The sequence below is a fragment of the Bufo bufo genome, chromosome 4 (genome assembly GCF_905171765.1).
Source record: "Bufo bufo chromosome 4, aBufBuf1.1, whole genome shotgun sequence".
NCBI lineage: Eukaryota > Metazoa > Chordata > Amphibia > Anura > Bufonidae > Bufo > Bufo bufo.
In genome coordinates, this window is record NC_053392.1 from 541,974,440 (window position 1) to 541,997,898 (window position 23,459).

The 23,459-nt window shown below is 41.7% G+C and overlaps 1 protein-coding gene across 2 annotated transcripts in view; it reads left to right on the top strand.

The window, feature by feature from the left end:
• Positions 1-23,459, top strand: part of MACROD2 (mono-ADP ribosylhydrolase 2) — a 2,731,696-nt gene that overhangs the window by 686,376 nt on the left and 2,021,861 nt on the right. For both annotated transcript variants that reach the window (XM_040429978.1, XM_040429979.1), the window contains exon 4: positions 15,897-15,926. In XM_040429978.1, coding sequence (XP_040285912.1) covers positions 15,897-15,926 — 30 coding nt within the window. The remainder of the gene's footprint in view (positions 1-15,896; positions 15,927-23,459) is intronic.

The following is a 23,459-nucleotide window of genomic DNA, read 5'->3' on the forward strand; positions in this document are numbered from 1 at the left end:
CATCACCTAATATGCTTAATTGGTAGTAGGCTTTCGAGCCTATACAGCTTGGAGTAACACAACATGCATAAAGAGGATGATGTGGTCAAAATACTAATTTGCCTAATAATTCTGCACGCAGTGTATATGTAATGCTAGAGGAAAAAGACAAGCAGAGATAACAGGGAAGAACTTGTAGCTGCGGTCCGGGGGTTGCCGGATACACCAGGTCCAATGAAAGTGCCAGATAATCAGCTCAAAAAGGTCCAGACCGCACTTTACGCAAAGTAACGATGTGAAAGCCAGTGGCTTAAGGTGATCCCAGTTATTTACTGTACAGTTCACGCGTTTCAGGGAATACAATAGCCTCCTCTTCAGATATCTGAACTATACATCTCTGTGCTTTTGGATTGCTTCAATTTTTAAATGAAGTTGATATCATTGTGATTGTGTATCAAAAAAATTATGATCTCTTTACCAAGAATTTCAGTTCTGAAGTAATATTTCCATTCGGTTCACCGCATCCCGCTGTGTTATATTCTATATGTTTTGGTAATGTTGATCATATAACCTTTCTAAAATGAATAACTGCAGAAAGGCACAGGAGAATGCGTTCCACAACGTCACTCTGTAAAAGAAACTTAATATATTCACTCTTCCTGCGTGTATCACACCTTAAGGTACAGCGCTCGCAGCAGAAAAGGAACATATTGATTAGAGCAACTGCTGGCGGCTGCTAACCTGTTGATTTACAGGTGGGTGGGGGGTCTCATGGGCACAAGCTGCCAACTAGCAGCACAGTGCTCTAAGACACAATCCAATACAATAGAATCAGCAAGGACCTGAGAGCAAGTGCCGAAATGAAAATGGATTGCATGACAAAAGGGAAAAGTTTTAGCAGTTTTTCTTCTTGTTTTATGCATTTTTTTTTACTTATTTGTACTCTAGATCCGAGAAGCTTATTACTTTATACTCTTTAAAGCTTGCAGAAATATTTTTTGTAAAATGTTCATCCAGAAAAAAAAAAAAATTATGGATTTTTTATTTCTTTTACATAAAATATAAAAAGTAAACCGTTATGCTAACTGATAACCTAGCGCTATGAATACACACTGAAGTATGGTTTAAAGAGTAAGTTACTTCCTTTTTTCAAAAATAAATAAATGTCATTCGCAAATAGAAGAAACTTTGTAATGTATTTTATTATAGAAAAATTGTTACTTCCCCTCTTATCAGACTCCTCTCCTGTCCCCCTCTTCACTAACACTCAATTAAATAGCGCCACCTTCTGTTTGTTCTTTTCCTTATTTTTTGTCCACCCCACAGAAGTGGACTCACGTGCTCAGTTTAAATCTTCAGCTGTGACGAGCCTTGTCTTCGGTTAGAAGCTCTCACAGTTAAAGGGTAAGAACTTCAGCAGAAGAACACACCCTTAGAAAGGATATGCCAGCCTCAAATAAACCTACCAGAACAAATGGAGCTATGAATGGGGAGATATTTGGATCCATATGACGTACAGGGTCAGTTCTAGCTTTGTTAGAAAGAGATTGTCATGTACTATGCAATGACTAATTTTCATTTTTAACACCAATCATGGCATAACCCCTAATTTCACCTATACAGTAGCCCCAGAGCATTGATTTAAATAAAAAATAAAAATAATAAAAAATTGGCTTTTAGGGGCTGCTTGACATCACTTCCAACTTCCAGCGACAGGAGGTCCTCATGTCCCCATCCAATTTTCATAACTTTTCCTACATCCTTATTTGCTCAGATTGCTTCATTTACGTAGACCACATCCCCTTGCAGGTCCTCACTGACCGTTAAAGGATATTGATGGCCTTTCATCGATATATGATTGTTGGGGGTCCAACTCACCAGAGCGATGCGGCCTCTTCAAACAGATGATTGGTGGAGGTGGGATAGATCATTGAAAGGGCCCCACACATGACAATACGCATCCCATTTACTGCTATGGGCATGCGTTGCCATGTAGCTCCAACCTTAAATGACCCCTATGGATATTCAACCTCTCATCAAGTTGTGCAAACATATTCCATGTAGGTTAGTAATTATTTTCAGCAGTAACTCTGTGGCCATATAAATGTCTGACGTTCCGTTCTCCCCTATTAGCCACAGTAATCCTCTGATTGTAATTACACAGTAAGGCTTCACTAGGGGTGAGCGAATCGACTTCGAATGAAACATCCGAAGTCGATTCACATAAAATTTCGGTCCATTACTGTGCGGAGCGAGCGCTCTGTACAGTATTAGAATGTATTGGTTCAGATGAGCCAAAGTTATTACTACCTTTAAAAGTAGTAAAAATTAATCTATGAAATTATTACACGAAGTCACGCGAGACTTCGCTAAGTAATAACTTGGGCTCATCTGAGCCAATACATTCTAATACTGTACGTACAGTATTTGACCAAAGTTTTATGCGAATCGACTTCCCTAGTCTTCACCATGGGCTGGTTTATGGGGCAGTGAAAGGCGCTGAGTAATTTCTCTCATTCCTTCAAGATCCAAAATAGCCAGCTAGCATAGGAACGCCACCTCCAGCTCTTCCAAGCTCTGTATCTCGTTGGTGGTGCGGTAACAGGTGGCACATCCTTTCTATAGAACATAACTGTGCCAGTTAGCTCTCCATATACTTCAGCTAATGGATTCCATTTTTCAAGTAATAATATATGATTGCCTTTCTGTGTTATGATCCCCTTATGCCTCCGGGTACAGAGATTCATATTGATTCCGCACACTGCCAGTGGAAACGCTGTGGCTATGCAACTTGATATTGCTTAGCGTTTACAAAGCAACGGCGTATCAATAATGGATTTCAAGAGGACTGTGGTTATTGTAGCGTTAGATGATTGCTCTATTATACATAAAACATAATTATGTTAAAATGATGGAGCAACGGAGGAAGACGGCCCCCCTGCTTCTAAACACAGCCACTCAAAATTCTGCTTAGCCAAGTGTCTTGCTGTTCCCATTTTTCCTCAGCTGCCAGATCAAACAAAATGTAGTGACACGTAAGAAAGTCTCTGCAAGCATGTATGAGGCTATGTAGCCACCGCACTCATAAATTACCCAGCTCACGGTTCCCCTGCTCTGATGTTTTATTGATGAACTAAAATCTGTCTATAGTATCGACAAATGGCTCTTCTTTTATTTTACCGCTGTGACATTGATTAGTGTTTCTTAGGAATCATTTCCCCCATTAAAATGTTTAGAGCTGTTTTCTGACAAGTTTAAAGATAACCAAAAATATATCATGTTCTAGCGAAGTAATGTACGTGGTGGTTTCTAGAACAGTCATTGTCTAAGGCCAGGTTCACATGTGACTGATTTGCTACAGACTTGCCGATGAAGATTTGTGTGCGGCAAATCCTCAGCATTCTACAGTACCAGCAGGTACTGGATGGGTGAGATGTTAACCCAGCCTTAAGGGGGGAATACACTAATCTAATGTTAATGAAAACTGATAATTTCAACCAATATGATCATTCATCGGGTGAAATTTAACAAAGGACAATGCTTTTAGCCAACCTTTTAAAAAGAGATAGGCCATGTTTTAAATTTTTGTCCGGTAGTCTGAAAAAGATCTTTCATTCAAAGAACGATCATTCATCGACGGAAGATATTTCTTTGAAATAATGTTCCCAGAAAGATCTTTCGTCCATCTCCTGGTGTCATTCATTTTGTTGGACCAGTTTGAACAACTGTAACGGCCTATAGACTAAAACGTGTATGGCTGGGTCTGCGAAACAATTCAAGAGATGATTGTTTAATTGCTGTTCAACCATCACCCAACTTCTGTATGAAAGTTGGTAAGGATGATCTTTAATTGGTTCTAACAAATGGTTATCACAAGAAAAGTATTTAGCCCCTGATTAGAATTGGATTGTGGGGTCTGACTACCGGGAGCCCTAGTTAGCGGGTCTCTCAGTTGTGCATGTGTTGGTCTGCCACTCCGGTCACATCTATGGGACTGAGGCAGTGATGGTTAATTTTTAGGAGTTAACCCCTTTCGTATCGGTGTCATCTAAATGATCAATCAATATCCATGCGTTTATTACAATTTAACAGACAGGCTTTAAAATCTTGATGGATCATTGATAATTGTATATTGTAATGGTTGATTAATAATTTTCTTTTAAGCAGGCCATACACCTCAGACCACAATAACCTCTCTGTTTAGGAGATCCGGAAGGCTGTTTCAGCACAGAGCAGCCTGCCGGATCCTCTTCTTCGCATATGGATCCCCATTGATTGCAATGAGTTCTGGCTGATTTCTGGTATAAATGCCGGGGGACAATAAAAATTGCATACAATGTTTTTTTTTTTTGTCCAGCCGACAGCTGGCATTTGCGCCAGATCTCCAAAACGGAGATGTGAACGTAGCCCAAGATTAATCTTGGCCAAAGCAGCTGATTTCAGCAGAACTGGCCAAAATTTGTATCCTATGTTCTTGGAGAAAGAAGTTGCAGCAAGAGGACTCTGGCAGCAGCTTATTCACCTGTCTTTATTGAGAACACATGAATACTTAGCTTAGCTAACCATTCATGTGTATGGGGAGGTTGGAAGCGATGTCTGCTGAATGACCTAGCAATCGCCTCCACTGTATGGGGACCAGCCATGGCTATTGCAGTTACTCATCTACGTACAGATTCATTGTTTCTGGGCAGCAGAGTGCACTTCACAGAGCACGATCTTTCAGACTGTCCCTCTTGCGGTTGCCAGCGCATATAAATTCACAACCTACTTTTTATCTTGTTAGGAATTTCTCTAGGTTTGGGCTAAAAACTGAAAAATTGAAAAACTGAAAAATTGTTGTGAATATGGCCAAAAAGTGGCCAACTTGCATCTTAATCAGGTTGAGGTCAGGACTCTGACTGGGCCACTCCAGAAGGCGTATTTTCTTCTGTTTAAGCCATTCTGTTGTTGATTTACTTCTATGCTTTGGGTCGTTGTCCTGTTGCAACACCCATCTTCTGTTGAGCTTCAGCTGGTGAACACATGGCCTTAAGTTCTCCTGCAAAATGTCTTGATAAACTTGGGAATTCATTTTTCCTTCAATGATGGCAATCCGTCCAGGCCCTGACGCAGCAAAGCAGCCCCAAACTGATGCCCCCACCACCATACTTCACAGTTGGGATGAGGTTTTGATGTTGGTGTGCTGTGCCTCTTTTTCTCCACACACAGTGTTGTGTGTTTCTTCCAAACAACTCAACTTTGGTTTCATCTGTCCACAGAATATTTTGCCAGTACTGCTGTGGAACATCCAGGTGCTCTTGTGCAAACTGTAAATGTGCAGCAATGGTTTTTTTTGACAATTGTATCTTCCTCTGTAGTATCCTCCCATGAAATCCATTCTTGTTTAGTGTTTTATGTATCGTAGATTCGCTAACAGGGATGTTAGCATATGCCAGAGACTTTTGTAAGTCTTTAGCTGACACTCTAGGATTCTTCTTTACCCCATTGAGCAGTCTGTGCTGTGCTCTTGCAGTCATCTTTACAGGATGGCCACTCCTAGGGAGAGTAGCAGCAGTGCTGAACTTTATCCTTTTATAGACAATTTGTCTTACCGTGGACTGATGAACAGCAAGGCTTTTGGAGATACTTTTATAACCCTTTCCAGCTTTATGCAAGTCAACAATTTTTAATCGTAGGTCTTCTGAGAGCTCTTTTGTGCGAGGCATCATTCACATCAGGCAATGCTTCTTCTGAAAATTAAACCCAGAACTGGTGTGTGTTTTTTATAGGGCAGGGCAGCTGTAACCAACACCTCCAATCTCATCTCATTGATTGGACTCCAGTTGTCTGACACCTCACTCCAATTAGCTCTTGGAGATGTCATTAGTCTAGGGGTTCGCATACTTTTTCCACCTACACTGTGAATGTTTACATGGTGTGTTCAATAAAAACATGGTAACATTTAATTCTTTGTGTGTTATTAGTTTAAGCAGACAGTGATTGTCTATTGTTGTGACTTAGACGAAGATCAGATCACATTTTATGACCAATTTGTGCAGAAATCCATATCATTCCAAAGGGTTCACATACTTTTTCTTGCAACTGTAAATGCAGCGCTTTGCCTACACTTAACAAGCAGCCGACTGTCAGGAAGGAAGGCTTTGTTGCTCCTCTGCGCATGTAAATGAGCCTTTAATGTCTGAAATTGAATGGATCAGCCACTCGGGAACTTTTTAACGTGCCTGTCTTCGGAAATCCTACATTCGCTGATGTCTCATCCTTTGGTCAGAATACCAGGTTTATGGTCTGGTCTATGGACGGGCACATCCCTTCCACAGCCTATGGCAAGAGAGTTGCTGTGGATGGGGCCAGAACTGATCATTCGCAAACTCCAGAATCCACCTCTTCTATGCATACATCAACAAGAGAAATAGTTCTGGTCCTGTCCACAGTACCTTCCCTGTCATCAGCTGTGGAAGTGACATGCATAGTCCATAGAGCAGACTGGAAATCTGGTATTCGCAGTGATGGACGTTATGTTGCTGAATGTAAGATTCCCAAAGGGAGGTGCTTCACATGACCAAGTTCCAGAGTGAGCAACCAACAAAACTTCTAGACCTTAAAGGGACACAGACAGGGCCAAAAAGCATATTTAGGTATATATATGACCGTACAGGTCTTATAAAGTGTATTAGAATCATCTAAGTATCCCCCCTGTCCACCTTATAACTACAGTAATCTGAAGTTTTATAACCTGCTTGAATCTGGTTCAATCTGCCCAAGGGGCGGTGTTTCACCTCAGCTTGCGCCCAGCCAGCCTCGCCACAACTGCCGTTTGAAGCGCCGCCCAGCTCATCAATATTCACTTCGCTGGGCGGCTACTAGTGTCCCCGGCCATCTTCAGCGCATGCTCCCGGCACCCTCACTGGCCGGGATCGCATCGCGCCTGCGCACACTCTCATTCTAAGAGGCTGCCTGTCTGTAGTAGAGATATCAGAAATTACAAAGGAATAATCTTTTTTTCTACCAGTAACAGCATCATGGGATGTGTCTGGTATTACAGCTTAGCCCCATTGACTTGAATGTAGATGAACTTACAACCCATAGACCCGTAGCGCTGTTTCTGTAAAATATTGAAGGCTCCTTTTAAATAAGCCTTTCAAAGAATATGCAAAAGTACTGGTGTAGTCACCAGTATGTAATGCCTTATGTTTTACCTTGTAAGTACGTGCGAAGTATCAGAATGGAGGGTGATGCAGCAGAAGCCAATCAAACTATTATGTCCAGGCTCATGTGTATTACACCATTCCAGAACATCATTTGCTGACACCTTTGTACATGTTCAGACTATAAATGTCATGAGAATAAAACTACTTAGTCTTAAGAAGAACTATGCACTGAATTATTATGCATTACTGACATTTTTGTGATGTGCAGACACTGGATATACCGAATCTGAAGTCAAGTCACGACTTGTGACTACTTTGGTCGATTGTTGCTGACATTAAAATACTTGTTAAGATTGCTCACCTCTTGTTGACATTCAATGATGTCAATCATTCTGCTTTCCTGACACATGTGGCACTCCTCTCCTGGATTCACTCCTAACTGTTACAGCCTTTAGTTCCTGCAAATAAACTTCACAAGAGAACGCTCCCAGGTGATTCAAATGATAGTTTCCCCACCACAGGCACCATAGTAAGAGAATTGGTCCAAGTATATCCATGAGTCAACAAGATTTTACTTAGATCTGATGTGGGTGCTCTTGCCCCACCAAAAAGACTACAGTTGATTTCATCAGAAGTAATCGGGGCATGCTGAGAGCTGTAAGCTTTCAACAGCATGAGAGCCATAGGTTGTTTTAGAGCACGGCAAAAGAGAGGGAAGCGATCAGCAACCACTGCCCCCGTTCTTCATTTAGGTCTTGTTCAGATTTCACAATTTGATGCTATTGCTGATGCATTTTATTTTTAGCTAAAGGATGGAAAAGTATAAAGGAGAAAGTATTTTGATATCAACTTTTGATTAAGAAAAGCAAATCCCCAAAAATGTCAAAAGCTACATAAAAAAACCCTCTGCTTTGTGAACTTGACTTCATAGTGTAGACATCAGCCACCTGGACTCCAGTAATGTTCTGCATTTCAGCTCCTGGTCCAAAAGGATCAAATGAGTCTGAAATCGGAGTCACAAAGACTTATTGTCAACAGCATCATATTACAAAACACTAGGCATAATGAACATGTGCAGGAAGCTGTATGGTGGCAGACGTACGACAATTTACACATGGGAAGACAAACTTTCAGTGCCTCGGTGTAATATTTAGTATGCAAAGATCCACTTTTCCATGCATTTCCCTATTCCAGTCCATTTAGCATTTACAGAAAAGGCTCAATATATATAAAAATTATACAAGCATTAAAAAGCTCTTTACCTTAATTTATCTTGATGCTGGGTGATCTTAGATAGGATTCAAGTACAGTAACTGAATTAACATACAATTTTAAGTTAACAACTTCGACAAAAGGAAAAACAGTTCTTCTAAAGGAAGTAACTTTTTGGTTTATCACTTAGGACATGCCATTTATTGGATAAAATGAGTGATGAGATGGTATGGGTTTTGGAAAGAAGTATAGCACAGACTAAAAATACAGCCGTGTAAATGTTTAATCATTCACGGTATGGGGAGTTTTTCCCCTATAACAGAGCCTACTGTGGCAACTTCAGATAAGACCGGAAAACAGGCTGTGCACAAATATGTGAAGTCAGTAGGAGCAGCGCTGTAGAAGTGCGTTTCCTCCACTACAAGGTTGACTGTGCTGTTTCATTCCGATGATGACTTCTGGCAATGGAGCTACACCCAAAAAGCTGATCCACAGATGATCAGCTAGTGATGGACTATTCTTCTTTTTTTATTTTATTTTTTTATTTTTGTTTCCAAATAAGTGTACAGCATTACTGTACATCAGTATTCCAGTAATCAAGACAGTGTGCACATTAAATGGATATAACAATTCTAGACAGCAGGAAATTATCACATATAACTTTCTTTCCAAACCCAAGACCCGTCCCCAAAAGAGGATTTCCTTTGCAACCTCTCCTTGTGTCTAACCCTCTCCTCTCAAATCCCCCAAATACGGTTATTGTAACTATCAATGTATACTCGCATGCTCTCAGTGAGCACATATTAGATGCTTAAGAGACCTTTAATTTCCCCAAAGTGTCCTTCATATCATCTATCAAGTACCAAGATGAGAGCTTGATGGGTCCCATCATCACCCTTGGGTATTCTGAATATGGGACATATTCTAGGATAAACTGTTTCCATGTATGAAATAATTTCTTCCCCTGTGTTTCAATCTGTTTGAGAGACTCAAGCCATTCTAAATGAAAAGTATTCCTGAGTTGTCCTATTACCCATCTAAGGCAGGAATGTCTGGTTTCAACAGACACCTTTTGGCGATAATCAATAGCCTATGACCTATAGGAAGATCGCTATTCCTCTTACCTCTGTCTCCCTGATCATCCTCCTCTGCATGTAAAATGGCCAAGGATGGTGCCATAGCTCCTTGAAATCTGCTGATTGTATTCAGTTTGTGTCCCACTTGTGCCCAGAAACCTCTCAGTTTTGAGCAGCCCCACAGACCATGGCATAAATCAGAGTGTAGCGTTGCACACCTGGGACACGCTATTAGCCTATGTGGCTTTGCAGGAGTGCTAGGGAGGTCAAAAGCATAAATTGCATGGTGTAGTATTTTAGTGTGGGTTTCCCTCCAATTCTCGTTCACTACTGCTCTATATAGGGCCGACAGGCCTTTACGAGGGAGGATTGAAACCTTTTTAAATTCCCAGTATCTGCACCCATTTAAAAAAAAAAAGCCTTTGGGATCTTTGGTCCTTAAACGGTCTCTCAATGCCTGGTATAACAAGGTTATTGATGGTCTGCCTGTGCATTTAAGAAAGGAGTAGAAATCATTCAAAGACCATTCCCGAGAAATATCTCTGACCAGACCTCTACTGTAGTTTCTGACTTGTAGGTAGCGAAAATAACTGGGACCTCTCAATCCCCACCTCCCCGCTAACTCAAGCAGTGTTGCCCATCGTGATTCCCAACTCCCTTACTCACCCACTGCCAAAAGATCTTACTATCCGTTCCTGGTTTAAATGATGGATTATTGGTAAGGGAGAGGTGTTTAGAGAATTGGTAGGGCAGGTGGAAATGCTTCTTCAGTACTTTCCATGTTATTATGGTGTCTCTGAAAACTAGAGACCTCTATATTGGGGTCGGTAGCCCCGAGAACTTTGTGAGCATCAGGGCCACCAAGTTCCGCGATCTGGCTAGTTGTTGTTCCAGTTGGAAGTCCGAATAGTATGATGTATCATGAATCCAATCTAGAATATGGTGGCTAATACATGTTATAACCTCTTATGTCAGGGAAATGTAGTCCTCCGTGTTCCTTTTTCAGTTTTAACTTCTCCATGGAGATTATAGCCCTGTTTCCTTTCCATAAAAATCTAAGAAATCTACGCTCCAGCAGATGGATATCAGCATGGCGTAAGAGCACTGGGATTGTCTTGAGGGGATACAACAGTTTTGACATACACATCATTCTAATTAGGTGGCATCTCCCCATTAATGAAAGCGGCAAGCCTTGCCACCTGTCCAAATCACTTAGTATTTTAGAAATCAAGGGGGTGGGGGGGATTCAAATTGTATAAAGAGTGAGGCATTTTCCCTATTTTAATACCCTAATAAGTAATGTGAGCTTTGACCTGCGGAACAGATATGTTGGATACCGATTTAATTGGCTGCCTATCAACCGGGGCGAGGGACATCAGTTCACACTTAGAAGTATTCACCCAATAACCTGAGTAATCTCCAAATCTTTTTAAAGCCTCCAATATGTGATCTATCTGCTCCTTCGGTCTTGCTAAAAATAACACTACATCATCAACGAATTAGTTGTCAGTCCCCTGTCGTTATACCCTCAAACAGATTGGATTTGCATAAGTGCCTGGCTAACTGCTCTAGGGCCAAGTTGAATAGCAGGGGTGACAATGGGCACCCCTGCCGCGTTCCCTTTTGAAGTTGAAAGGGGTGTGAAAGAAAACCCTGGGTGTGTACCCGTGCCCCCGGGGTTGCTATATAATTTGGAGATGAAGACCCTAAATGTGCCCTTAAACCCCATCTTGTCCAACACTGCGTCCAACCACACCCATCGTACATTGTCAAAGGCTTTCTCTGCCTCCAAATCCTGATTGCTCCGGGGCTATCAGGGAGGGCAGTAGTACCGCCAATCGGTCTGACAATATTTTAGATAGTAGTTTGGTAGCAACCTTGATGAGCGATAAAGGTCTGTAAGATCCTGGTAACAAAGGGTCCTTCCCTGGTTTGGGGAGTAATTTAACATACGAGATGTTATCCCTATCAGGATGTGCATTCCCTTTCAGTACATCATTAAACAGTGTCAGTAAGGCAGGAGTAACCTGAGTCATCAGAGCTTTGTTGTATTCCCCAGTAAGGCCACCTGGGGCCTTTCAGTGTCCTAGCTGTTTAATAACGGACTGAAGTTCCTCTGTGGTGATATCTGCATTCAGGAACTGAAGCTGTTCATGGCTGACTTTAGGGAGAGTTACATGGTCAAGAAGTGTGTCTGTTAAATTGACCCGGGTGTCATCTCTATAGAGGGTCTCGTAAAATGATCCCAGGATGGTGTTAATGGTTGCGGGGTTGGTGACTAGTCTGCCCTCTGAATCTTTCAGGCTTGAAATATATTGTGCTGGTCTCTGTCCATTTGATAGGTTAGCTAGCAAGCTCCCTGACCTATTACCAAATTTATGCAGACTCGCCTCAAAGCAAGTGTGTCTTAGTAATTCCCTCTCACATTGGTCAAAAACTCGGCACGCTTCAACCCATTTCTCTTCGTTTTCTCCTGTGGGAGAGCTTGTAAATGCCAAGTATGCTTGCCTGACTGGCTCGCCTGATCGAACTGGAGCAGTGTCTTTTTCATGTCAAAGACATAGTTCATAATTCTGCCCCTTATGACTGCTTTAGAAGTGTTCCAGAAGAGATCAGGCAACTCTACATGAACATGCGTTTTTGAGGGATCGCGTGTTCCCTATCCAGAAGATTAAACCTCTTCAATCTTGGAACATCCAATACTGGAGATATAAGCAAATTATCAGGTCCCACTGTCACCAACCAGGGCTCCTGTGGGATGTCAGAAAATACGCAAATAGTGGAGCACTATAAACCACCAGAAACCTTTCCTGCGTAATTGTACTCGCAAGCGCAGCTTGGTATATAGACACATCATGTAAACTCCATGGCTCTCCTCCTTTTCGTCCTTCTTCACCACCACTAAAAACATATAATCTCTCCAATAGTGAAGCACCGCTCACAAGGTCGGTGTATAAAAAGGTTTATTATACTCCCAAACATAAGACAAAAACAAGCAGTCAGAGCTGTCTTTTCATTCCTGCCTGACCAGAGTTTCACTCCATGCTTCGTCAGGGGCGTCGCCATCCTTTTACCCACACATATTTTTACCCTCCTTCCCCTCCCCCATAAAAATTACCTTATAAATAAAATACTCATAAAACACTTATAACCAGCTTAGTGACAATCCCGATCAGTACCCTAAATGGATCAATCTCTTAAACATTGACTCTACATAAACAGCATTATCCCCACAGTTCTCCTCCCACCAACCTATTAGCTTATTCTCAAAATTTGCGTTTGAAGTCAAATGTGCCAGGAAACGCCACAGGTAATCTGGACCTCTCGGGTAGGTATCTTTCAGTTGTAGCATGACTGGGGCGTGGTCTAAAATGACCAAATCGCCCATATCAGTCTGGTTTACTTTGCCCTGTAAGGAATGGTTAACAAAAATTTAATCAATTCTGGACCACGACCCACGCGCATGGGAATAAAATGTGAAGCTTCTATTATCTGGGTTTAACAGATGCCATGGATCCACCAGACCTGTACTAGCCATCAGTGGGCCTAGAACTCTGTCTTGGGCTCCCCCGTCACCTGGTGAATGTAAAGTTTGTCTTCTATCCTCGCTCCCCTGGACCACTGAGTTGAAATCTTCCCCCCCCCCCCCCACTGTTTTATGAAGACAGGGATCCGCTAGGAGAATACCCTCCAAATCCTGAAAGAATTGGCCATTGCTCGAATTAGGGCCATATATGTTACAGATACTATATTGGGTCCCCTAGACCAATAAGGACATTTGTGCCCACCTTCCCTGACTATCTGCAGAAGACCCCAGGACTTGACAATTCAACTGTTTGTTGATCAAGATTAGAACACCTGCCCTCTGCTTGACTGAAGCAGATCCAATCACCTGCCCCACCCACAGTTTTTTCATGCGATCAAAGTCTCCAGACTCCAAATGTGTTTCTTGTAGAAGGGCTATATCAGGTTTGTTTTTTAAGATCCCAGAACACCATCCATCTTTTATGTGGAGACCTCAGTCCCTTAACATTTCATGAGATTACTTTCATAAAGAGCAAGAAAACCTGATCTCTGTCCATGTAAGGCAGATCTGGATACATCCCATGAACCCGGAGATGCTGCAAACCCTCTAAGCTGAAACCCCAAACCCTTAAGCCTCCCCCCCCCCCAATTATGAACAGAACCCCCATCATGCTAACACTCCCTACTTTGTTTTACTCATCCTACTCTACTGACTTCCTTTTTTTCTGGACTGCAATCTCTCCCTCCTCACTTCATAACTATATGGCCTATTATGCCCTGAGGCATTGGTTCAGTGCCACAACAAATGACATTTTTTACCATTAATACAGCAAAATCCTACAACCCTATTGTACTCGGCTGGCTCAAACATCAGAAAGCTGCAGAACAATTAACATAGTAAACCTAGTACATTGGCCTCCCACCAACTCCAACATAGCAAACACAACTGACAACTCACTGTCTCCCCCACCCAGGAGGTAATCAACCCCCCACATGTAAGTGAGCACATTTGTCAAATTATTCGGATAAGGATATCAATGACCCGGCCAAGAAAGGGCACTGGGGGAAAATCTGTCCCTGGGCACCTTATCCCATTCAGGTCTGTCCTCTTCTTGTCCCATTGCTGATCTCCATTCTGGACTCCTGGAAGGAGCTTGCCGCTGAGGCATTGCATATCGTGCCTGGTTCTATCTTTCCACCTGTGCCCAGTATCGATGACAATGAGTCCTCTGCAGCAGACTGTTCGTGGTAAGTTGTTGCTGTTCCATCTCTGTGGATCACCCGCAGATTTGTTTTTTATACAAGGCTGAGCAAATTCGGCTGAACTCCCTCCGGTTTCTTGCCACCGAGGCTGAATAGTCTGCGAATAGCAGCACTGCGTGCCCTCTTAATGTCAGCAGAGTTTTCCTGGATTTGAACTCTTGCAGAATTGCTTCCTTGTCGCAATAGTCAAGATACCTCATAATGACCTGGCAAGGTTTGGATGATGCCCGATGGGCCCACTCGCCATCTTAGTGCGTGTCCGGAGGAGGTCCCACACTGTGAGCCCTCTCTACTTTGTGCATTCCCTCCAGGCCCAATGCTGTTGGGAGTTCCCTCTCGCAAATAACTTTTAGGGCCTGGGGTTTAACATGTTCAGGTAGGCCCAATAGTCGCAGATGATTTTGTCTGGAACGATTTTCCAGAACTTCCAGACGGTCTTTCAGTATGATGTTCAGCTTGTGGAGGTCCTGGATACAATGGTTAGCTTTGGCTGTATCTTCCTCCACTGTGGCTACCCGCTGCTCCAGTTCCTCAAAGCGTGCGTCCTGCTGTGCCACTGCATCATGAAGGTGTTGCAAAGACACCAATAATGTTTTAGATAAAGTCTCTCTAATGTCAGGGGCCAAGTGTTAAGCCACTTCAATGGCCAGAGTCTTATAGTCAATTCCGGGTGTCACAGTTAACTCCTCTAGCTGTGAGGGACGGATGGGACTGGTGTCTCTACAGCTTACAGCCGAGGCAGGGCGGGAGTCCCCCATCTTGCTCAGCATGGCGTTGGCGGCCGTACCTTTGCAGCTCAATATTTTCCGGCTTCAAAAAAGTCAGGTTTTGTGAGACAGGGATGTGGAGCTTTCTTACTCCAGGTCTTGCATCCCAGCGCCGGAACTGGAAGTTGTGATGGTCTATTCTGAGGATCGGCCATCATTTAGTAAAGGCTGGAGAACCCCTTTTAAAGCTGTAACTTTTAGAATGGATATTGTACTAGTTCTGCTTATGTCAATTACGGCTGGAAAACCATGATTAAGAATATTCTAATGCTTGGGTCAATGTATCAATGGTATCACAGTGTGCATTTTATACAGCATCTCAGGGTCTCAATATTTAGAAATGTTTCACTTGAGATTAAAAGTATAATTTTATGATTTGAAACAAATGATAACTGTGTGATACCATTTCTAAGTATTGCTTTTCAATGACCATGCCATTGAGCAGCAAAGTACCTCTCAAGGTTGAGTAAGTCGGCTCAGCTTTTTTTTCTTACGGATCTTAAATTGAAAGTGTTTTTCCTTTCTTTGTCATAGTTAATTAATCCTGTTTTCTGCCTTCTACTACCCTGGTCTTCCAATCTCATTCCAAACGAAATGTCTTCAAAGAACACGTAGGGATGGGATTTAGATAATGTGAGATTTTTTTCCAGGAGACATTGTTCTGTGAAAATGTTATATCTTGACAGAGTTTTAATTAAATACTTTACGATTCATCATGTAAAGTGTGGTATGAAACTGTTGATGCATAGGCTGTGAAAATAATTTAGGTTCAGTTTGGAAGGGGGGGGGAATAAAAAATTGGTGGGTATAAAGTCCATATCTGTGAAGTGCATCATCGTGCAACTCTGTTACTAACTGAGTGTCTCACATGTAATACAAACAGATAATGGCATTGTAATTTAATATGGTTTCTTTTTCTTTTTCAGCAAACTCAAGTCTTCTTGGCGGTGGGGGAGGTAAGTCTGTAATCATTTATTTTTTGTATTGTATATCTGCATCTATATAGATGTGTAAGTACTAGTTTTGTTATACTTGTGACTGTGACATTGTATCATATGCAATGTAAAGCGGGAAGTAAGACAAACAAAAAGAAAAAAAATGTAAGAGCTAGGAACTGGAAAATTGCATTGAATCCTAGAAATCCATAAATGTTTGTCTAGGAAGTCCATCATTTTGTAGATGAGAATTATGGATTTGAATTGGCACTTGAGGTAATGATCTACTACACTGTATGGCCAAATGCATGTGAACAGGTGACCATCATATCTATATGTGCTTGTGGAATATCCCAATCCAAAACAATGAGCGCTAATATGGAGTTGGGAGCCCTTATTATAGCTTTAATGGCCTCCACTCTTCTGGGAAGGGTTTCCAAAAGATAATGAAGAAATTTCACGAATTGACCTGAGTATTTCAGTACGATCCATTCTACTATTAGCATTTGTCTATGGAGGTTGCATGGCTGTGTGCATGATTTTATGTTTGCATCGGGTGTGGCTGAAGCATCTGAACTTAGTAATTACCTTCTTTATGCTCTTGGTTGGGTTACTCTATGTCAATATTTGTGTAGATTGGCGTCTTTTAAGCTATGTCTTTTAGGCATTCCCTCTGTGATAAGAGCAAATACGTGCAAATACGTGCTTAAGACACAAAATAATTCTGGTGCAAGTCATGCACACCAGCTTGTTGACTTGCTCATTCTGGCTCCACTAATCCACTGGTTTCACTAATCCCCTAGCAATGGCTTTCTCTTGTACAAAACTAGTCACAGACTTGCTGGATTATCACAAATTTACTGTAATCCGGTGCAAGGACCACTATACAGATATCAGTTTCAAGAATATACATTTAATAAAATAATTAAAGCTCATATGGATATGGGGCTTATGTGTTGTAAAACGTAAGGCTCCTAGAGTTTGTTAAAACCCCACCACCCCTTTAAGATTATTTATCACATTTATGGGGTCTGACTCCCAGCCCCTCTGCCGATCAGCTCCTTGAAGAAAACTCAAAAAACGGCCAGTCCGGATAGGAAACAATAAATATCTTTATTCATACATATTACATAAAACACTGTTAAAATAACGTTGGTGGTGCAACTACACATGGGGCAAAAAAATTGCCACACAGGAGAGTGCTGTACTGCGGATGGATAATTCCAAACCTCCAGAGTCTCTACATTGACACAAATGTGCACTACCCCCTGATGAAGCATTAGGCGAAACGCGCGTCAGGACGACAATTTTTGTGTGGCAATTTTTTTGCCCCATGTGTAGTTGCACCACCAACGATATTTTAACTGTAGTTGCACCACCAACGATATTTTAACACTACATCCATTAATAAGGACCTTTTGAATAGTAACATTTTTAACATTTTTTATACTACACATCCAATAGGAGAAACAAACATACTCCATATTTATCTATTATAATTCCATTAGCTTATTATAACCTTACTACTGTTTTAATATTAACATCTCTTTCAAATACTACATGGACTCTGTATATATGTGGCTCTGCCATATGCTTAGTAGCATAGTCCTCATGTTATATACACTCACCTAAAGAATTATTAGGAACACCTGTTCAATTTCTCATTAATGCAATTATCTAGTCAACCAATCACATGGCAGTTGCTCCAATGCATTTAGGGGGGTGGTCCTGGTCAAGACAATCTCCTGAACTCCAAATTGAATGTCAGAATGGGAAAGAAAGGTGATTTAAGCAATTTTGAGCGTGGCATAGTTGTTGGTGGCAGATGGGCCGGTCTGAGTATTTCACAACCTTGAGGCGGATGGGCTACAACAGCAGAAGACCCCACCGGGTACCACTCATCTCCACTACAAATAGGAAAAAGAGGCTACAATTTGCACAAGCTCACCAAAATTGGACTGTTGAAGACTGGAAAAATGTTGCCTGGTCTGATGAGTCTCGATTTCTGTTGAGATATTCAAATGGTAGAGTCCGAATTTGGCGTAAACAGAATGAGAACATGCATCCATCCTCTGATGGCTACTTCCAGCAGGATAATGCACCATGTCACAAAGCTCGAATCATTTCAAATTGGTTTCTTTAACATGACAATGAGTTCACTGTACTAAAATGGCCCCCACAGTCACCAGATCTCAACCCAATAGAGCATCTTTGGGATGTGGTGGAATGGGAGCTTCGTGCCCTGGATGTGCATCCCTCAAATCTCCATCAACTGCAAGATGCTATCCTATCAATATGGGCCAACATTTCTAAAGAATGCTATCAGCCCCTTGTTGAATCAATGCCACGTAGAATTAAGGCAGTTCTGAAGGCAAAAGGGGGTCCAACACCGTATTAGTATGGTGTTCCTAATAATTCTTTAGGTGAGTGTATATGGAAATACATTAATCGGATCCATCCCGCATTTTACTAGTCTCCAGGATACCTTAATGATCCCTCCCCTATAAATAGGAAGGTGATCAGTAATACTGTCCACCACTGATGAAGATGCAAGAGTGCACCGAAACGCGTTTGGTTACATTAGAGACAGTATTTGGGTCCATAATAGCCCAATAGTTAAGGACCTCCATAAAGAAATTTTACAGCATATATCAATCTAATAGAGCCGGCCGCAAACAGCTGACGTAACCGCTCAGCTGATTGCAGCAACACAGACATTCTTCCGGTCACGTGGGACGCTATCTCTCATACCACGTGGGACGGAGCAAGAGACGCCAGGAGCCCAGGACGCCGCAGCGGAAAGAGACGCCGAGGGAGCATCGAGGCATCGAGACACGTGCGCACCAACGCTACTCAGGACCGGATCATTGCCCGTATCCACCAAGGTACCGCCAACACAGAACACTTACAGCCGCTACCTGAGACCCACAACTAACGGGGTAAGACTGTTCCATAACTTATACGGCTGCTATTATTGTATCCAGGACACAAAAGGAGAACTTTAATACCCACGCTAAGAACAGTATATTTTATTTCCGGCTTTTATTCTTTTAGCTACTGTGCACATCTATGTATTTTTAGCAAGACCTCTATACAGACTGATCACCTGTATAAGTGGGCAACCTGCACCATATAGTGGTATATATATATATATATGTAGTCTAATTGACTACTTATATGTCAACACCGCATTAATTTTGGGCAATGTTATTACTCAGTTGAAAGACCTACTTGTGGTTCTATTCACCACTTAGTGGTGTATATTTTATACTCAATAAATAATCTTTTATATACCAAATCTGTATTGATCCATATCTACTATCTATATACCCAGTCATTTGAGTGCCCTCCACCCCATTAATCAACGATATTTTAACTGTGTTTTATGTAATATGTATGAATAAAGATATTTATTGTTTCCTATCCGGACTGGCCGTTTTTGGTGTAAATAATTGGGGTAATATCCGGATGATATTGATCTTTCTCCCCCACATATATTGGTGTTCCTTGAAGAAAACGTAGCACTGAAGTTGCAGCACCAAGAAGCACTAGCCATAAGGTTATGCTAAAATCTTCAGATGATCACATTTTCAAGTATCAGGTCCAATCTTTGGCATTTGGGAGGGGCATAAAAGCCAGATTGAAAGCAAAGTTTTTTTAGTCACATGAAACGTCAAAAATTGGATCAAGATTTGTACGATAATTGTATGATGCCTACTGTTCATCGGCATGCCAGTTATCGCCAATTGTTGCAAACTTTGAGGGACAGAATGCTTAAACTGAAAGATCCTGGTTCATCACTCCAGCTATGCGCCTACATCGAGATGTCAGCACTGTTCAATATTGCATGGCAAACAACGACACTGAAATGATAGCAAGAGGTACACATAGGTGAATATTTGCACAGATGTGTGGTTGCTGGACCCCTCTTGTCTTCATTTCCGGTGCACTAACAGCTAGGCATTACATTGATTTGGTCGTGGAACCAGTGGTGTGGCTATTTCTCCAAAGTGTCTCAGGAGCGTTTTTTCCACAGGATAATGCCACACTGAATGTTGCTCGTGCTATAGTGAGCAGCCTATGTGATCTAAATGTGTTACCATGGTCAGGGGTGCACCACCCATGAGGTCAGGTGAGGCGATTGCCTCAGGCAGCACCAGGTAGGGGCAAGAGGGGGGCAGCTGAAGGGTCATGGGCTGAAGGGAAGGGGTTAGGTTAAGAAATTGGCATTGGGGAGGGAGGGGCGCCATTTCAGTTTTCATCTCAGGCAGCAGAAAGGCTAGGTGCACCCCTGACCATGGTCTGCAGTGTCTCCAATCAAACACATCTGGGACGTCTTTGGTTGGCAATTACAAAGGGGGCTGCCGGCAGCAGATCTTGATGATTTGCGTGCCCTAGTGCATTCAGCATGGCAGAACATTTCTCAGACAACCATTAATACATGCTTGTTATGCTATCATTGGGGTTGAATGTATCTATTTCTGCATGTGGTGCTCTTACTTAATATTGAATAAATTGAGATGTCTTGAATATTTATCATTTACATTTCATTAACATCAATCCCGTAATTTCCATAATTCCATGACTTTTTCTTCTTTGTTTTGCAATTTCTATGTTGAGGAGAGTGTGTATTTGTGTGTGTGTGTATATGTGTGTGTATATATATATATATATATATATATATATATAAGGAAGGCGCAAGTCGTTTACGGAATGTATGCGTCACCGAGGTTGCTGGCCTCGGTTAAGTAAGAGCCCGTATTTTCAGATGTCAGCGGCAGCTAATGCTGGTTGACACTTTTAGTATGGCTGTATAGCTGATCCAGGACGGCTCTTACTGGTAGTAGTCAAAGTGCTGGGTGGGTGACTACTCCCCACGTTCCAGGCCGGGTCTTGACTGGCCTATAAAAAAAAACAGCCAGCAGTGTCAGCTGGAAGTGATTACCTCTCTCTGACAGAGGAGCTCTGGCAATCGCTGTTGTGGAAACTGAGCCCTGTGCTGGGCTGAAAAGCTGAGACCTGTGTGTTGAGAGAGCAGGGCACCTAAAGCCTGCATTTGGACTGCTGGAGGCAGAACCGCCGACAAGGTGATGTTTTTTGTTATGCACGAACTTTCTACTCTGTAAAGAGTGTTTTTGTTTGACCTTATGTGTGAATAAACACGGACATTTGAATTATGAACTTGTACTTTGCCTCTGTACTGCACCCGCTTATCCCAACTACCAGAGCGAACGCCCACTATATATATATATATATATATATATATATATATATATATATATAGGAAAAACGGACAGCACTCCAATGTTCCAAGGATAAAGTAAAAAAACGTTTTCCTTTTTATATTGTGGGTAAGTGCCTATTCCCATTGGACGTGCACCTATTCATTTACATCTGTCTGTGCTGCCATTTTTCTAATATATATATATATATATATATATATATATATATATATATATATATACAGGGTGGGTCATTTATATGGATACACCTTAATAAAATGGGAATGGTTGGTGATATTAACTTCCTGTTTGTGGCACGTTAGTATATGTGAGGGAGGAAACTTTTAAAGATGGGTTGTGACCATGACGGCCATTTTGAAGTTGGCCATTTTGAATCCAACTTTTGTTTTTTCAATAGGAAGAGGGTCATGTGACATATCAAACTTATTGGGAATTTCTCACGTAACTTTATTCTTTCATGAGTTATTTACAAGTTTCTCTTTGTTTACAGCCATTGACATGTCGCCGAGGTTAACACGTGAGGAGCTGATAGAAATTGTGTTGATGTCTGGTGAACGCAGTAACCGGGTCATTGCAGCAGATTTCAATGCAAGACACCCTATGAGACCACCCATCTCCCATGCTACAGTTAGCAAACTGCTTGCTAAGTTTCGTGAAACTGGTTGTGTTGGATTTGCCAAAATGTCGACGCATGAAATCTGTCTCTAATGAAGAAACATCAGTGGCTGTCCTAGCTTCATTCAGCAAGAGCCCACAGCGTAGCACTCGCCGCATGTCACTGGAGAGTGGCATTAGTCGAACATCCCTTTGGCGGATATTAGCTACTCACAAATGGCACCCTTACAAACTCCAGCTACTGCAGCATCTCAACGAGGATGACCCAGATCTGAATTTACAGAATGGGCAAAACAAAAATTGGAACAGGACCCTCAGTTTACGCAGAAGATTTTGTTCAGTGATGAGGAAAACTTTTATGTGAATGGTGAAGTTAACAAACAAAACCACCGCTATTGGTCTGACACTAACCCACATTGGATAGATCCCTCCAAGACTGTTGGAACAAAAAAATTGATGGTATGGTGTGGTATATTGGGTACAAAGATAGTGGGGCCATTCTTCATCAATGGAAACCTCAAGGCCACTGGATATGTGAAATTGCTACATGATGATGTGTTTTCCTCTTTATGCACTGAAGCTGGCATGTTCCCTGAGTTTTTCCAGCAAGATGGTGCACCACCACATTATGGGTGTAAGGTCCGAGCATTCCTAGATGAACAGTTTCCTGGAAAGTGGATTGGTCGTCGTGGGCCAGTTGAATGGCCCCCAAGGTCTCCCGATCTGACCCCCTTAGACTTTTATCTTTGGGGTCATCTGAAGGCAATTGTCTATGCTGTGAAGATACGAGATGTGCAGCACCTGAAACTACGGATACTGGAAGCCTGTGCTAGCATTTCTCCTGCGGTGTTGCGATCAGTGTGTGAAGAGTGGGAGAAGAGGGTTGCATTGACAATCCAACACAATGGGCAGCACATTGAACACATTTTATAAGTGGTCAGAAACTTGTAAATAACTCCTGAAAGAATAAAGTTACGCTAAAACCAATTGTGAAATTCCCAATAATTTGATGTGTTACATGACCCTCTTCCTATTGAAAAAACAAGTTAGATTCAAAATGGCCGACTTCAAAATGGCCGCCATGGTCACCACCCAACTTGAATAGTTTCTCCACAAACAGGAAGTTAATATCACCAACCATTCCCATTTTATTAAGGTGTATTCATATAAATGGCCCACCCTGTGTATGTGTGTGTATGTGTATATATATATATATATATATATATATATATATATATATATATATATATATATATTTATATACTGTTTGTGTGTGTATGTATGTGTGTGTGTGTATATGTATGTATATATATATATATATATATATATAATCGTTGTGTTTTTAGATCCCTTTATGCAAATGGAAGAACAACTGCTGAGATATAGAAGCAATAAATGGAAGCATTCTATGTTCCCGGTTCTACTAAAACCACAATTATATTTGTTCACTATTACCTGAATAAAACCAGACATTTTATAACAGTTTCCGACATTTTAATTATTATTGAGGCTGCACATCTGTTTGTTGGTTTGGCGTCTGCCGTCCAAAGTGTTATTGTGGAGCTGAGAGGAGGTTGCTCGCTGATGGTGCGTTTTAAATAATAGAGACTGTTTGTTGTCCAACTGTTCATAATTACTGTGTTGACGCTGCTGGGCTATGTGGGTTTATACTGGCTTGCTCTAATTCAACTAATTA